This window comes from Ursus americanus, chromosome 2 (genome assembly GCF_024610735.1).
Source record: "Ursus americanus isolate L20-20 chromosome 2, mUrsAme1.1.p, whole genome shotgun sequence".
NCBI lineage: Eukaryota > Metazoa > Chordata > Mammalia > Carnivora > Ursidae > Ursus > Ursus americanus.
Window position 1 is genome coordinate 23,501,632 of NC_142128.1, and position 18,547 is coordinate 23,520,178.

Consider the following 18,547-nt stretch of genomic DNA (forward strand, 5'->3'; position numbering starts at 1 on the left):
TGAAATGAACAGACACTTTTCCAATGAAGACATACAAATGGCTAACAGACACATGAAAAAATGTTCAAAATCATTAGCCATCAAGGAAATTCAAATAAAAACCACACTGAGATACCACCTTACGCCAGTTAGAATGGCAAAAATAAACAAGGCAAGACACAACAATTGTTGGAGAGGACGTGGAGAAAGGGGATCCCTCCTACATTGTTGGTGGGAATGCAAGTTGGTACAGCCACTCTGGAAAACAGTGTGGAGGTCCCTTAAAAATTTAAAAATTGAGCTACCCTATGATCCAGCCATTGCACTACTGGGTGTTTACCCCAAAGATACAGACGTAGTGAAGAGAAGGGCCATATGCACCCCAATGTTCATAGCAGCAATGTCCACAATAGCTAAATCGTGGAAGGAGCCAAGATGCCCTGCAACAGATGACTGGATTAAGAAGTTGTGGTCCATATATACAATGGAATATTACTCAGCAATCAGAAAGAACGAGTTCTCAACATTTGCTACAACATGGACGGCACTGGAGGAGATAATGCTAAGTGAAATAAGTCAAGCAGAGAAAGACAACTATCATATGATTTCTCTCATCTATGGAACATAAGAACTAGAATGATCAGTAGGGGAAGAAAGGGATAAAGAAAGGGGGGGTAATCAGAAGGGGGAATGAAACATGAGAGACTATGGACTATGAGAAACAAACTGAGGGCTACAGAGGGGAGGGGGGTGGGGGAATGGGATAGGCCGGTGATGGGTAGTAAGGAGGGCACATATTGCATGGTGCACTGGGTGTTATACACAACTAATGAATCATCGAGCCTTACATCGAAAACCGGGGATGTACTGTATGGTGACTAACATAATATAATAAAAAATCATTATAAAAATAAATAAATAAATAAATAAATAAATAAATAAATAAATAAATAAATAAAAAATAAAATAAAATTAAAAAAAACAAAACCACACTGAGATACCACCTTACACCAGTTAGAATGGCAAAAATTGATAAGGCAGGAAACAACAAATGTTGGAGAGGATGTGGAGAAAGGGGATCCCTCCTACATTGTTGGCAGGAATGCAAGTTGGTACAGCCACTTTGGAAATCAGTGTGGAGGTCCCTTAAAAAGTTAAAAATTGAGCTATCCTATGATCCAGCAATTGCACTACTGGGTATTTACTCCAAAGATACAGACGTAGTGAAGAGAAGGGCCATATGCACCCCAATGTTCATAGCAACATTGTCCACAATAGCTAAATTGTGGAAGGAGCCGAGATGCCCTTCAACAGATGACTGGATTAAGAAGATGTGGTCGATATATACAATGGAATATTACTCAGCCATCAGAAAGAACGATTTCACAACATTTGCAGCAACATGGACGGGACTGGAGGAGATTATGCTAAGTGAAATAAGTCAAGCAGAGAAAGACAATTATCATATGGTTTCACTCATTTATGGAACATAAGAAATAGGAAGATGGGTAGGAGAAGGAAGGGAAGAATGAAGGGGGGCTAAGCAGAAGGGGGAATGAACCACGAGAGACTGTGGACTCTGGGAAACAAACTGAGGGCTTCAGAGGGGCGGGGGGTGGGGGATTGAGATAGGCCAGTGATGGGTATTAAGGAGGGCATGTATTGCACGGTGCACTGGGTGTTATACGCAAATAATGAATCATCGAACTTACATCAAAAACCAGGGACGTACTGTATGGTGACTAACATAATAAAAAAAAAAAACTGGGGATGTACTGCATGGTGACTAATATAACAAAATAAAAATTATTAAAAACAAAAAACCAAAAAAACAAAAGGATTCCCGAGAAGGGCAATAATGAGAAAAAGATTGACAAATATTACTTATACCCTGTACCCAGCTTCCTGAAGATGACATCTTACATTACCATGGTACATATGTTAAAACTAAGAAATTAACATTGGCACAAAACAATTTTTAATTTATACAAACTATGTTTGGATTTCACCAGTTTTTCCCCAGTGTCATTTTTTTTGTTCCCATCTAGCATACTACATTGCATTTCATTGTCATGTTTTCACAGTCTTCTCTGATATATGAAACTTTATTATCCTTTCTTGTTTCTCATGACCTTGAGAGCTTTCGAGAATACTGGGCATGTATTTTGGAGAACGTTCTGTAGTTTGGATTTGCATGATGTTTTTTTCACTAACAGACTAAAGTTTAAAGTTTTACAGAGGTAAAGTGCCCTCTTTGTCACATTTTATCAGAGAATATTTGCTATCAACATGACATCAAAATACTCATAAAATTATTTTAAATTCCTTGTCTGCCAATTCCATCATCTAGCTTATCTGTCCACTTACTTATATCGACTCTTTTTCTTTTAATTTTAGGTAACATTTTCCTGCTTGTTTACATATCCTATAATTTTGGATCTTACGCCAGAAATTGTGGTGAAAGGAACAGTGGACACTAAAGTACATAATTGTTCTGTTTTCTTAAAGATGCTAGCTCCTTCCTTTGTCATACAAGCTAAAGGGAGGAGCTGACTATTTATTTACTTACTTACTTATTTATTTAAAGATTTTATTTATCTATTTGACAGAGAGACAGACAGCCAGCGAGAGAGGGAACACAAGCAGGGGGAGTGGGAGAGGAAGAAGCAGGCTTCCCAGCGGAGCAGGGAGCCCGATGCAGGGCTGGATCCCAGGACTCCGGGATCACGCCCTGAGCCGAAGGCAGATGCTTAACAACTGAGCCACCCAGGCGCTCCAGGAGCTGACCATTTAAATTCTAAGAGTTTAGTTGATTTGAGCTGAACCTGGATAAAAAAACATTGTTCCACTGTACAGAAATTTTACACAAGTTTTTGGACACTGAAAATTTTAAATAAATCACCAGTAGCAAAGTTAAAAATTAAAAATTAACAATTTCTATCACAAGGTTGAAGAAATGTAGGCATAAATATGTGATGGCTCTTACTATATGACTAGGATATTAAAATAAGTATGACTAAAGATTTGCTTACCAGGACGCCCCCCATTTGAATTACGTTCACTTCTGGGTCCCAAAGAAGGAAAAGGTGGAAAGAGAACACCTGTTTGCCAGCCTTCAGTTCGGAGAAAACCCACATACTTGTTCCTCTGAAAACTGCTGAAACGCAGAAAATATTTTACCTATAAGGAGCAAAAAAAAACACTATCTGTGAATGAAAAAATAATTAAGCAAGAATGAGAAACAAAAGGAAATTTAAAAATCGCACATGTGTGATTCTGAGGCAGAGTGTTGAGCACTAAAGTAGATTCTGAACATCAGCCAGTGGAGCAGACTTGTTGTGTGGCCACTGTGGGTTTGTGGTAAGCAAACAGTGGCAGCTTGCACACCATTGCCAATGTCTCTTTCCCAAAATAGACAGCTGGCATGTATATCAAAATGAAACATACCAAAAGGTGTTGCTAATTTCTCTTCCCATTATGTCAGGCAAGTGTTCCAAGAAGAAAATCTCTTCCTCCTTAAAAGTGATTATTAACCTAAGAAAGAATCCCACATGAAGACAGAGGAGAAATGTGATAAAGTATAAATGTGGAATACTGCATAATTTCATTATTAAATGAAAAGATAATACTAATTCTAGAGAACTAAGTAAACTTCAGGGTAGATCATGCTGGGTTTAAGTAGCTTTACAAGACAGCAAATGAGCCAGCAGTTGCCTAGAGTCTCGTGTCAGACCAGAGAATCAGTAACATCAGGAGGCGCAGGCAGATGTCATAAACCTAGGTAAATATTAATATATTCAGTTATCAAGACAAAAGCTTTAGAAACTTATTGCGTGTTCAAGGATTAAGATGTAGCACCTGTTCCTCAAGGAGCTCAAATTCTAGTTGAGCTGTGTGTATATATATATATATATATATATATATATATATATATATATATATATATGACAGTAAATTCAGTGATAGTAATATGTACAGGGCATTTATGGGAGTGTGAAGGAGGACAGGGGTGGGTGTGGTTAGGAAAGCCACTGTACAGCAAGTCACAGTAGCAATGTTAAGGGTAAGAATGAGCCAAGTGGCTGGGGCAGTCAGGAGATTGTACAAGGTGATGTTTGAAACTGTACCAAGAATATTTTGACCACACTCTATGTACACGCTGATGAGCCTACATCGGCATCACTTACACTGAATCAGTAACTTGAGGGAATTTTATATACATGAAAGGAGTGAGGGAATGATGGGACAGAATGCAAGATACCTACAACTCTACTTACGACCCAGTGGTTTTCCTTACATTTTCATTCCATTGACAACAATCTGTATCTTAAATGTAGAATTATAGCTCCATGCATACATCTGTACCGTACTTTAGTTATTCCTTCAACACCAGGGATGCCAAGTACAAAGCACAGTCCTTGTCTCTCCTTCGTGGAAGTTGTTATCAGAATTTTTCTCAGAGTCTGCCTATGTCTTAACTCTGATTCTGCTTGGCTAGGCCTAACACTGTTCTCCAGATTTAGATTTTGGAGAAAAATTCAGTCAAAAGAAAGAGGAACATTTTCATGTCATGTTCCATGCCGGTGAAGATGCATCTGCTTTAACACCTCAGGTCTCTTGACCCGGCAAATGTGCATTTACTTCACCATCATGCACAGAGCTGGAGACAGCTACCATATCACATACGGTGGTAAAGGTCAACGTCTCCTATGATTCTGATTTATAAGGAGAAAACCTAGTATGTGGTGAATTCAGTTCTTTCCCCATCAACATAAAGCTCTGGTTAAATAAGGGCACAGACACAGAAATTAGATTTGGATTTAAATCTCTCCTCTACTATGTACAAGAATTATGATTTTGGGTAAGTTGCAGTCTCCTCACTTAATAAATGAAATAATTATGCCTCTACTTCATTAAGCCTCAGAAACTGGAAGTACACTTATGAGGTTTCTACATAAAAACTTCTTACCTTAAATGGCAGGGGATCATCGCTATTTTGAAACTCATGGTCAAAAATAATAGCAACCAACACTTTTTTAGCGTTATTCTTTTGCTTAACATACTCTTCAAAATCTCTTTCTGAAGAAAAGCCTTGAACTGCAGAGAGAAAAAAATCAAATGTGTGCGTTGCTCACATAAAGGCAAACTATCTGACTGCCTTTTCTAAGATGGGAAAATGCTTTACATGGATAAAAGATTATCAAAATATAAATTTCAAAACATTGCTGCTCAAACACTAGCATAACAAACTAATGGATATTAGGAGTGCATAAAAATTTTTAAGAGTTTTAGAAGTACTGGGTGTTATATGCAAATAATGAATCATGGAACATTACATCAAAAACTAAGGATGTACTATATGGTGACTAACATAACATAATAAAAAATCATTATAAAAAAATAAAAAAATTTTCCTGACTTAAAAAAAAAAAAAGAGTTTTAGAAGTTTTGGGCACCTGGGTGGCTCAGTCAGTTAAGCATCTGCCTTTGGCTCATGTCATGATCTCAGGGTCCTGGGATTCAGTCCCATGTCAGGGCTCCCTGCTCAGTGGGGAGTCTGCTTCTCCCTCTCCCGCTGCCCCTCCCCCTGCTTGTGCTCTCGCTCTCTCTCAAATAAAGAAATAAAATCTTAAAAAAACTTTAAAAAGTTTTATCACAAGTTTAAAGTATAATTAATCATTATAATAACTGCATAATGAAATCAGGTAAGCAAGAGGGATATTTCCAATGTGTTTTGAAATTTTGATGTTGGAAGGAAATGACAAAATTGATCCATGCCATCTATTCAAAGTCCTAGAAGATGGGAATCTACAATATCTGATTAAAAAATAGTCAGAAGCTGAAGAATGAAACAACTTTACAATTTTTTTTAAAGATTTTATTTATTTGACACAGGGTCAGCCAGTGAGAGCGACAGCCAGTGAGAGAGAGACAAGCAGGGGGAGTGGGAGAGGAAGAAGCAGGCTCCCAGCAGAGGAGCCTGATGTGGGGCTCGATCCCAGAACACCGGGATCACACCCTGAGCCAAAGGCAGACGCTTAACGACTGAGCCACCCAGGCGCCCCCAACTTCACAATTTTAATATCTGAGGTGATTATGTGTCATAATCATTATTTTTTGTATAGTTGGGCAATGTCAAGAATGATGCACTTTTCTCAGGGTGGGCACACCTGGGATATAAATCTCCAAGCTGTAAGTAGGATTTCAGGGACCAGAATCAGATTTGCACCTACACTAGGTGACCAGAAGCAGGATGAAACAAAGTCCTCAGAGAATTCAAATAATTAAAGCTGGAAAAACAAAGTTCACTACATTAAACAAAACAACATAGCAACACAGCTAGAAACAGAATCTAATATTGAAAGTACACTGTAAACAAAGTGAAGTATATACAAGCAGGTAGTCAGGCACACTTTGTGGCACGTAGCCTCTACTTCCGCATCTGAGCCTAAGCACTATCATCCATCTCACCCATGATCCTTTATGTCCCAGGAAGCCTCCCAATCTCTTTGCCTTAAACACTGAATGTTGTGGGAATAGCCACAATTCTTTGTAATTGCCTGACCATAATGGTGAGGGACTGAGAAGGGATCCACCAGTCTGTTTTCATTAATTTAACTGAGCTTCAAGGAAGGTATTACCTGCTCAAGCAGGAGTATGAGAGATAAAAGGAGGGAGAGTTTTGAGGATTTTATGAGGCTAAGACAGGTCTTTGCCTAGAGTTCTCAGAAAACAGAACTGGAGGGAAATTGATTTATTGTTTATTACCTGGGGTGGCTTTATTTTTTCCCCAGCTTTATTGAAGTACATGACACATAAAAAATTGTGTGTATTTAAGGTGCAAAACATGATGATGTATGTATGTATACATGGTGAAATGACTGCCATAATCAAGCTAATTAATATACCTATGACCACAGCTACCACTTATTTGATTTTTAAAAATTTATGCCCAGAGTTATTGAGGTATCACTGACAAATTAAAACTGTATATATGTAGGTTGTCTAATATGATTTTAAGGTATACAACATGGTGTTTTAATATATGCGTACACTGTGAAATGATTACCAAAACCTGATTAATTAACACACCTATTGCCTTACATAATTACCATCTTTGTGAGAACACTACAAGATCTACTGTCTGAATAAATTTCATATACACTGTACAGTACTGTTAACTACAGTCACCATGTACATTAGATTGCCAGGACTTATTATCTTTATAACTGAAAGTTCATAAAACTTGACCAACATCTCCCCATTTTCCCCACCTACCCCCAACTCCAGAAACCATGAAACCATGATTTTTTTTTTCTGAAACCATGATTCTACTCTCTGCTTCTGTGAGCTCAACATTTTTAGATAACACATATAATTGAGACAATACAGTATTTGCCTTTCTGCATCTAGCTTATTTCATTTAGCATAATGTCCGCCAAACAGACATAGTGTTACAAATGACAGGATTTCCTTCTTTATTGTGGCTGAATAATCACATTTTCTCTATGCATCCATCTGTTGATGGATACTTTGGTTGCTTCTATACCTTATAAATAATGCTGCAATGAATAATTATAGACTTACATACCTTGAAAAAGGGAGATGCACAGGGTGAGTGCCATATTCACCCTGGTATTTTCCCTGAAAGCATTTGTAGAAAGCTTCAGACTTACTGAGTTGAAGAAAAAAGGTGAGAGTTGAGGCTGCCAAAATGGCTGGAACTTGAGAGACAAACTTTCAAAGAGTAGAAAATAGCAGAGAAGTGAAAAATTGTCTTGTAAATTCCCCTGAAGTCACCAGTCAACCCCTTAACTGAGGATGCCTAAGTTCAGACAGGGCTGGTATCTAAGATCTATAAAGAACTTCTCAAACTCAACACCCAAAAACCATATAATCCAGTCAAAAAATGGGCAGAAGACATGAATAGACACTTCTCCAAAGAAGACATACAAATGGCCAACAGACACATGAAAAAATGTCCAACATCATTAGCCATAAGAGAAATTAAAATCAAAACCATAATGAGATACCACCTTTCACCAGTTAGAATGGCTAAAATTAACTACACAGAGAACAACAAATGTTGGCAAGGATGTGGAGAAAGGGGAACACTAACACTGTTGGTGGGAAGGCAAGTTGGTACAGCCGCTTTGGAAAACAGTGTGGAGGTCCCTCAGAAAGTTAAAAATAGAGCTACACTATGACCCAGCAATTGCACTATTGGGTATTTACCCCAAAGATACAAATGTTGTGAAAAGAAGGGCTACATGCACCCAATGTTCATAGCAGCAATGCCCACAATAGCCAAACTGTGGAAGGAGCAGAGATGCCCTTCAACAGATGAATGGGTAAAGAAGATATTGTTCATATATACAATGGAATATTACTCAGCCATCAGAAAGGATGAATACCCACCATTTGCACTGACATGGATGGACTAGAGGGGATTATGCTAAGTGAAATAAATCAAGCAGAAAAAAACAATTATCATATGGTTTCACTCATATGTGGAATATAAGGAATAGCTGCAGAGGACCATAGGGGAAGGGAGGGGAAAATGAATGGGAAGAAATCAGAGAGGGAGATAAAGAATGAGACACTCTCGACTCCAGGAAACAAATTGAGGGTTTCAGAGGGGAGAGGGGTGGGGGATGGGGCAACTGGGTGATGGGCAATAAGGAGGGCACATGGTCTGATGAGCACGAGGTGTTATATGCAACCAATGAATCAATGAACATTACATCAAAAACTAATGTAATGTACGGTGACTAACGTAACGTAAAAAAGAAAAGAAAAGAAAAGAAAAGAAGAAAAAACAAACCAACCAAGAAGCAGGTGGCAGGCTATATCGCTGAGCAGGGATTTCAGCAGGTAGGCAATGTTAATAAACCAGAGAATAGAGTTCAAGCCCCACAAAGGTAGAGGAGCCTTCATAAATATTCCAGCATCCAGCTGACACCCTAGAAGAGCCATGTCCTAGGATAAGGGGTAAGCTGCAGGACTAAAGACAAAACTGAAATAGAGCACTTCTTACAAAGCCCAAAACCAGACTTCGATGGAATCAAGTTGTTCTGTCGGTATTCAAACAACCATCTAGAAGAAAACTTAACCCTCTTTGGATAAACCCACAAAAGCCTCTAATATTCTTCATCCACAACACCTGTCATTCAATAAAAATATACAAAATATGCTATAAAACAGAACTCAATGACTGAAGAGAAAAAAATATACACAAGTAATCTATATACCAGAACTTTCTGGTAGGGACTTTAAAGTAACTATGGTTAATAGAGTTAATAAAGCTAGAACATTTCTTTAGAGACCTGAAATCCATGAAAAACAGGACAAATGGAAATTCCAGAACAGAGAAATACTTTTAAAAACAATTCAACAGAAAGATCACATGACCCAAGTTTCAAAATATATAAGCAAAAAGAAATTTTAATGTTATATAACCTATTAAATACTAACAATACCTAACTGGAAATGTATCTCTCAATAACTGAGAGAATAAGCAGACAAAAATAGTAAGAACACATATTTGAAAAGCACTATGATTCACCAACTTGACAACTTCACCTGGGTGGCATTTATAGAACACTATAAGCAAAACCTACAGAATACACAGTCTTTACAAAAGTACATGGTACTTTTTTCAAAATATACTTTAATGTGGGCATAAAAAATTCTCAAAATTTCAAAGAACTGAAATCCTAGAATATACTCCGATTCAAGGAAATTAAAATAGAAATGAAAAAAAAAAACAAGAAGAGAAAAACAAATTCCAAATGTTTTAAAGTAAAGTAATACATTTCTAAGAATCCCACACATCAAAGAAGAAATCAGAATGGAAATTACGAAATATTTTGGGTAACCCAAAGTGGCCTCCAGGAGACCAAATTTATGGGGATATTTGTGTTATATACTTTAAAAATTATTAGGGATTTTGCATTCTTCTGCTTCACTGTTTTTTTTTAATGAGGTATGTTTTGAGATGGCATCTACTCTCAAGGACCCTCAAATCCTTGAGAGACAACAAAAAGTTGAAAAAATAGATTACTGATTACACATATGTGTTTAAAGGAAGGGGCACTAGAGGGATGCTCACCAAACTTCTGATAGTGTTTCTCCCTGGAATAAAGAGGAGAGAAACAGAGAATGTGAGGGCAAGCTCACTGGGGGGCTTTTAAGATAACTATATGGAGCCTGAGTCTTCTCTAATGCATCCATATATGTCTTGTGTAACATTTTTATATGAACAATGTTTGAAATAACTGACCACTGAGCATGCATGTAGAATGAGGGCTCATGTTTATGCTGTTCCTCTGTGTTCCTTCGGCACACCGTCATATAGCCCTGGAGTCATACTTACCCAGATTTAAGAAGCACAACCAGAAACAAGGAAGACAGTATCACAGAATTTGATAATAACCTAAAATAATACAAATTGATTATCTAATTTTAAAATATGATTGTTTTGGGCTCTAGGAGAAAATATTTTATATGAATTTAATTCTCAAGTTTAACAAAGTGTATAATATTTTACCTAGGAGTTACTACCCAGTTATGAGGATATATTCTACGATGTTTTACTTGGGAGATTAATGCCCAGTTAAAAGGTTATTGCATGTGTCTTCACTGCAATCTAATTTAGAATACATTTTTTTTCAAAAAACTTTAATTTCTAACCTGAGAAATTATAGTGTAAATCCCTTTTCATGAGTTCAATGATGCCCTTCACCACAACACTTTTGGAAGGCACGAAAGCCAGTTCCCATCGACCAGGAAAAGTGTCAGGCATTCCAAGGAATGGAGGCAATTCATCAATAGGCTGAAGAGAGTAATTGAAAGGCCCAGACTTCTTTATAATCAAAAACTTGCGTGTTAACAAAAGTGTACCAGCAAACAGCAATGCTAGGATGAATTCCACAAATAATGCCACCAATCGCCGTCTCTAGGAGATGGGGGAAAAAAATTTATGTTAATTGTCCTAGGAGTCCATTACCTCTGCAAATGCCTAGCTGTTTTATATTAACAGACACTTGTTAAAATAAGATATATAGATGGCAAAAAAGAACAGCTTCACTCTATCATAGCAGTAGTTTCCTGGACCATTTTTTCTCTCCTTTCTATTCTGCTATTATTTCACTCTGTGAGGACTCTTCATATTTGGAACAGATACGCCCAGCCCAAGAACTGAGAAAAATACAATATAAACTGAAATGCAGTGATCAGGCTGTAAGAATTTTCCCAATGTGGTCTCCTAGCTGTTGCAAAAATCCTATAGATAGCTCAACTTACCTTTAAAATAAAATTCTTCCACAGAAGACCCATAAATTTGTAACACCATAAGAAATCCATTCTTCAACTCTATGGAGGGAGTAAAGATTTTACAAAAAGAAATTAAGATTATATAACAAAATGTAAATTTTAGACAAATAAATTACTTAAATTTGAATTGCTTCATTTTCTAATCAACATTAAAGGATGATAAAAAGAAACAGTAAGCATTTCAAATATTTGAAAAGCTTTTTATCCCTACATCCTTAATCAGTATCTTCTGAGTTTCTAATATGTATAAAACTTTGGTTAAGATGGCGGAGGAGTAGGGGTCCCCTTTTTCAGCTGGTCCCCTGAGTCGAGCTGGATAGGTACCAGACCATCCTGAACACCCATGGAATCAGCCTGAGACGCAGGAAGATACATCTGGATCTCTACAAATGAACATCTCCAGTGTTGCATATTGAGGTACGAAGCAGGGAGCCATGAATCCGCGCACAGATATTGGAAGATAAACAGAAGGGGGAGTGAGCCGCCCCGTTAGGGCACTGGGAAGCGGTAGCCACCTGCAGTGGGGAGCGGGTGGACTTGCTGACCGGCACCCGCGAGAGAGAGAGCGGACTGAGACCGTGAGCCAGGGAACGCGCACGACCAGTCTGAAAACCGAAGCTCCACAGTGCACGAACCACACTGAAACGGAGCTCCAGAGCACGCCGGGGTGGCTGGCGGTGTTAGAAACACAAAGGACAGAGACTTGCCAGCCCTGAGAGTGAGGGCTGGGACGCCGGGTGTGGGGCGCACATCCCAGGACGCTGCAGGGTTTAGCAGCACCAACAGAAACAGAGTTAAAGTGGTCAGAACATCAGTGGACAACGGTCCACGATCCCTCTGTTCTGAGACAGAAGCTGGGATTCGGCTACTGCTGCTCTGACTCTTAGAAGAGGCACAGCAAACCGCAAGGGAAAGCCACCAGAGAACAAAAGCCCAGAAATACCGGCTCACAGTGTGCCCACCCCCATCCTCCCTCACAGGGGACATGAAGACTCTACCCAAACAGGGTTGCCTGAGTATCGGCGCAGCAGGCCCCTCCCCCAGAAGGCAGGCTGAAAAATCAAGAAGCCCACATCCCTAAGGTCCCTATAAAACAAGTGCACACTGCCTGGGTCCTGGTCAATAATTTGGGCTCTGGACAACCCCGCAACCTCTCCTCATCAGAATGACGAGAAGGAGAAATCCCCCACAGCAAAGAAAAGACAATGAGTCTGTGGCCTCTGCCACAGAACTAATGGATATGGATATAACCAAATTATCAGAAATGGAGCTCAGAGTAACATTGGACAAGATGATGTGTAGACTTGAAAAATATATTAATGAAAATATCAACGAGAATATAGACTCTCAAAGGGCAGAAATGAGAGCAAATCTGGCAGAAATTAAAAATACTATGAATCAAATGCAGTCAAAACTAGATGCTCTGACGGCCAGGGTGAATGAGGCAGAAGAACGAATTGGTGAATTGGAGGATGGGTTAGTAGAAGAGAAATCTAAGACAGAAACTTGGCTCAAAAAAATCCAATCTCAAGAATGTAGGTTATGGGAGATTACTGACTCAATGAAACGTTCCAATGTCAGAATGATCGGCATCCCCGAGGGGGTGGAGAAAAACAAATATCTCTAGAAGAGATATTTGAACAAATTGTAGCTGAAAACTTCCCTAATCTAGCAAAGGAAACAAGCATTCATGTCCAAGAAGCAGAGAGGACCCATCCCAAGCTCAACCATGACAAACCTATGCCATGTCACATCACAGTGCATGCAATTCACAAATATTAGATCTAGGATACAGTATTGAAAGCGGCCAGGGCAAAGAAATTTCTCACGTACCAAGGCAAAGGTACCAGTATTACGTTAGACCTGTCTACACAGACCTGGAATGAGAGAAAGGGTTGGGGGAGCATATTTAAAGCTCTTTCAGAGAAAAACATGCAGCCAAGGATCCTTTATCCAGCAAGGCTGTCATTCAGAATTGATGGAGAGATAAAGACCTTTCAGAATTGCCAGTCACTGACCAATTTCGTAACCATGAAACCAGCCCTACAGGAGATATTAAGGGGGGGTTATATAAAGGTAAAAAGGCCCCAAGAGTGATACAGAACAGAAAGTCACAATTGATAGAAACAAAGACTTTACTGGCAACATGGCATCATTAAAATCATATCTCTCAATAATCACTCTCAATGTAAATGGCCTAAATGCTCCCATAAAATAACGCAGGGTTGCAGATTGGATAAAAAAAAAAAGGACCCATCCATTTGCTGTCTACAAGAGACTCATTTTGAACCTAAAGATACATTCAGACTGAAAGTAAAGGGACGGAATACCATCTTTCATGCCAATGGACCTCAAAAGAAAGGTGGGGTAGCAATTCCCATATCAGACACATTGGATTTTAAACTAAAGACTATAGTTAGAGATACAGAAGTACACTAAATTATTCTTAAAGGATGTATCCAACAAGTGGATATGACAATTATAAATATCTATGCCACCAACAGGGGAGCAGCAAGATACACAAGCCAACTCTTAATCAAAATAAAGAGACATATAGGTAATAATACATTAATAGTAGGGGACCTCAACACTCCACTATCAGCAATAGACTGATCACCTAAGCAGAAAATCAACAAAGAAATAAGAGGTTTGAATGCCATACTAGACAAGCTGGACCTCATAGATATATATAGAACACTACACCCCAGAACCAAAGAATACTCATTCTAATTCAATGCACATGGAACATTCTCAAGAATAGACCATGCTCTGGGTCATAAAACAGATCTCAAGTGATACCAAAAGACTGAAATTATTCCCTGCATATTCTCAGACCACAATGCTTTGAAATTGGAACTCAACCACAAGGAAAAATTTGGAAGAAACTCAAACACTTGGAGACTAGAAACCATCCTACTCAGGAATGATTCGATAAACCAGGAAATCAAAAATCAATTTAAACAATTTATGGAGACCAATGAGAATGAAAACACAATGGTCCAAAACCTATGGGACACTGCAAAGGCAGTCCTAAGGGGAAAATACATAGCCACCCAAGCCTCACTCAAAAGAATAGAAAAATTTTAAATGCAGTTTTTATATTCGCACCTCAAGAAGCTGGAACAGCAAAAGAAGAACAGGCCTAATCCACGCACGAGAAAGCAGTTGATCAAGATTAGAGCAGAGATCAATGAATTAGAAACCAGGAGCACAGTAGAGCAGATCAACAGAACTAGAAGCTGGTTCGTTGAAAGAATTAATAAAATTGACAAACCACTGGCAAGACTTATCCAAAAGAATAGAGAAAGGACCCAAATTAATAAAGTTATAAATGAAAAGGGAGAGGTCACAACCAACACCAATGAAATAGGATTATTAGAAACTTTTATCAACAGCTATATGCCAATAAATTAAACAATCTGGAAGAGATGGAGGCCTTCCTGGAAACCTATAACTACCAAGACTGAAACAGGAAGAAATTGATTTTTTAAACAGACCAATTAAGTATGAAGAGATTGAAACAGTGATTAAAAACCTTCCAAAAAACAAAACGCCAGGGCCTGATGGGTTCCCCGGAGAATTCTACCAAACATTCAAAGAAAATATAATACCTATTCTCCTAAAGCTATTTCAAAAAATAGAAACAGAAGGAGAACTACCAAACTCATTCTATGAGGCCAATATTACCTTGATCCCCAAACCAGGCAAAGACCCCATCGAAAAGGAGGATTATAGACCGATTTCCCTAATGAATATGGACGCCAAAATTATCAACAAGATCCTAGCTAATAGGATCCAACAGTACATTAAAAGGATCATCCATCATGACCAAGTGGGATTCACCCCTGGGATGCAAGGGTGGTTCAACATTCGCAAATCGATCAGTGTGATAGATTATATCAACAAGAAAAAAACCAAAAATCATATGATCCTCTCAATAGATGCAGAAAAAGCATTTGACAAAATACAGCATCCTTTCCTGATTAAAACCTTTCAGAGTGTAGGGATAGAGGGTACATTCCTCAATCTCATAAAAACCATCTATGAAAAGACTACAGCAAATATCATTCTCAATGGGGAAAAGCTGGAAGCCTTTCCCTTACGATCAGGAACACAACAAGGATGCCCACTCTCGCCACTATTATTCAACATAGTACTAGAAGTCCTTGCAACAGCAATCAGACAACAAAAAGGGATCAGAGGTATCCAAATCGGCAAAGAAGTCATCAAACTGTCTCTCTTTGCAGATGACATGATACTCTAAATGGAAAACCCAAAAGACCCACCCCCTAACTACTAGAAATTATAGACCAATTCAGTAATGGGGCAGGATACAAAACCAATGCTCAGAAATCAGTTGCATTTCTATACATGAACAATGAGACTGAAGAAAGAGAAATTAGGGAATCCATCCCATTTACAATAGCACCAAAAAGCATACATTATCTTGGAATTAACTTAACCAGAGACGTAAAGGATCTATATTCTAGAAAATAAAAGTCACTCTTGAAAGACACTGAAGAAGACACAAAAGATGGAAAAATATTCCATGCTCATGGATCGGAAGAATTAACATAGTTAAAATGTCCATGCTACCCAGAGCAATCTGCACTTTCAATGCTATCCCGATCAAAATACCAATGACGTTTTTCAAAGAACTGGAACAAACAGCCCTTAAATTTGTGTGTTTTCAAAGAACTGGAACAAACAGCCCTTAAATTTGTGTGGAACCAGAAAAGGCCATGAATCGCCAAGGAATTGTTGAAAAGGAAAAACAAAGCTGGGGGTATCACAATGCCGGATTTCAAGTTGTACTACAAAGCTGTGATCACAAAAACAACATGGTACTGGCACAAAAACAGACACATAGGCCAATGGAACAGAATAGAGAACCCAGAAATAGACCCTCGGCTCTTTGGACAACTAATCTTTGATAAAGCAGGAAAAAACATCCAGTGGAAAAAAGAGTCTCTTCAATAAATGGTGCTGGGAAAATTGGTCAGCTACATGCAAAAGAATGAAACTTGACCACTCTCACACACCATACACAAAGATAAACTCTAAACGGATGAAAGACCTTGATGTGAGACAGGAATCCATCAAAATCCTAGAGGAGAACATAGGCAGCAACCTCTACGACATCAGCCAAAGCAACCTTTTTCATGACACATGTCCAAACGCAAGAGAAACAAAAGAGGAAATGAACTTGTGGGACTTCATCAAGATAAGAAGCTTCTGCAAAGCCAAGGAAAGAGTCAAAAAAACTTAAGAGGCAGCCCACGGAATGGGAGAATATATTTGCAAATGATGCTACAGATAAAAGACTGGTATCCAAGATCTACAAAGAACTTCTCAAACTCAATACACAAGAAACAAATAAACAAATCATAAAATGGGCAGAAGATATGAACAGACACTTTTCCAATGAAGACATACAAATGGCTAACAGACACACGAAAAAATGTTCAAAATCATTAGCCATCAGGGAAATTCAAATCAAAACCACACTGAGATACCACCTTACGCCAGTTAGAATGGCAAAAATTGACAAGGCAAGAAACAACAATTGCTGGAGAGGATGTGGAGAAAGGGGATCCCTCCTACATTGTTGGTGGGAATGTGAGTTTGTACAGCCACTCTGGAAAACAGTGTGGAAGTCCCTCAAAAAGTTAAAAATTGAGCTACCCTGTGATCCAGCAATTACACTACTGGGTATCTACCCCAAAGATACAGACGTAGTGAAGAGAAGGGCCATATGCACCCCAATGTTCATAGCAGCATTGTCCACAATAGCTAAATCGTGGAAGGAGCCAAGATGTCCTTCAACAGATAACTGGATTAAGAAGATGCGGTCCATATATACAATGGAATATTACTCAGCTATCAAAAAGAATGATTTCTCAACATTTGCTGCAACATGGACGGCACTGGAGGAGATAAAGCTAAGTGAAATAAGTCAAGCAGAGAAAGACAATTATCATATGGTTTCTCTCATCTATAGAAAATAAGAACTAGGAAGATCGGTAGGGGAAGAAAGGGATAACGAAAGGGGGGTAATCAGAAGGGGGAATGAAGCATGAGAGACTATGGACTCTGAGCAACAAATTGAGGGCTTCAGAGGGGATGGGGGTGGGGGAATGGGATAGGCTGATGATGGGTAGTAATGAGGGCACATATTGCATGGTGCACTGGGTGTTATGCGCAACTAATGAATCATCGAACTTTACATCAAAAACCAGGGATGTACTGTATGGTGACTAACATAATACAATAAAAAAAATATTATTAGAAAAAAAAATTTCAAGGCCAAAACAAAGATCAGTAAGTTATTGATGCAAGTTTCCAGGTAAATTTGACTAGTACCTTTCCCAATTATTACCAAAATACTAATTAAGAAATAATATAAAAAATTCATTACCATCAGCAAAAAGACAAAATGGTATGTAAAATCACGTCACAGCAATAATTCCAAAATGCCACTCAACAATTAGCAAGATTGAAATTAATTCCATTAATAACGTTACGAATGGTAACAGATTCATTCTTGTATTTCATGAACATGTGCTGAATATCTATGAAGTGACATGTTAAGTGTAGGTGTATAATGGGGAACATAACAAATAAAACCCTTCCTTCATGGTATGGGTGGCACGGCAGGCTATTAATAGCCTAGGAGCTGAAGTTGGACTGTCTAGGTTGATTCCCAGCTCTACCACTATCTGTGTGATCTTGAAAACTTGACCTAAATTCTTGCAGCTACCAGGGAGAGGGCTAAAATTCAGGGCCTAGAAGGCGAGACATTATTTTAGGACCTCACCTTATAAAAAATGATGACAGTGAAGGAGACTGGCCTTCCCAGGAAATGCAGGCCAATTTAAAGTTTCAATCTTTGATACCAGATGAAGGTATCCCATATTGCAAATGCCTACCTACCAGGTGTCTGGTATAAGAAAATAAATCCTCTCCTGAAAAAAAAAATATCCTGGAGAGTCAGCTATTCCTCCAAACAATTTTTCTGCATATAACATCTGGTACTCCTTACATTTGGGGTGGAATTATCTGGACCAAAATTTAAAATAACTTTGCTTACCATTTTCAAGGCAAAAACAACAACAACAACAACAACAACATAGAAGGTTTAGAAATTCGACAAAAGGACATTAGATTAGGATCTCAAAGGGTGGAGGAAGAAAGGCTTCTAGACCTAAGCATAAAAGCTAAACTATAAAATACA

At 38.5% G+C, this 18,547-nt stretch overlaps 1 protein-coding gene across 1 annotated transcript in view; it reads right to left on the bottom strand.

The window, feature by feature from the left end:
* The window catches only part of LOC123778839 (phospholipid-transporting ATPase ABCA3-like), a 144,981-nt gene extending 133,638 nt beyond the window's left edge, over positions 1-11,343 (bottom strand). Inside the window, exons 1-4 of the mRNA XM_087865578.1 lie at positions 11,284-11,343; positions 10,672-10,936; positions 4,949-5,076; positions 3,012-3,159 (exon numbers count right to left, since the gene is read on the bottom strand). Of these exons, the coding sequence (XP_087721704.1) occupies positions 3,012-3,159; positions 4,949-5,076; positions 10,672-10,936; positions 11,284-11,343 (601 nt within the window). The remainder of the gene's footprint in view (positions 1-3,011; positions 3,160-4,948; positions 5,077-10,671; positions 10,937-11,283) is intronic.
* Positions 11,344-18,547: the final 7,204 nt, after the last annotated feature.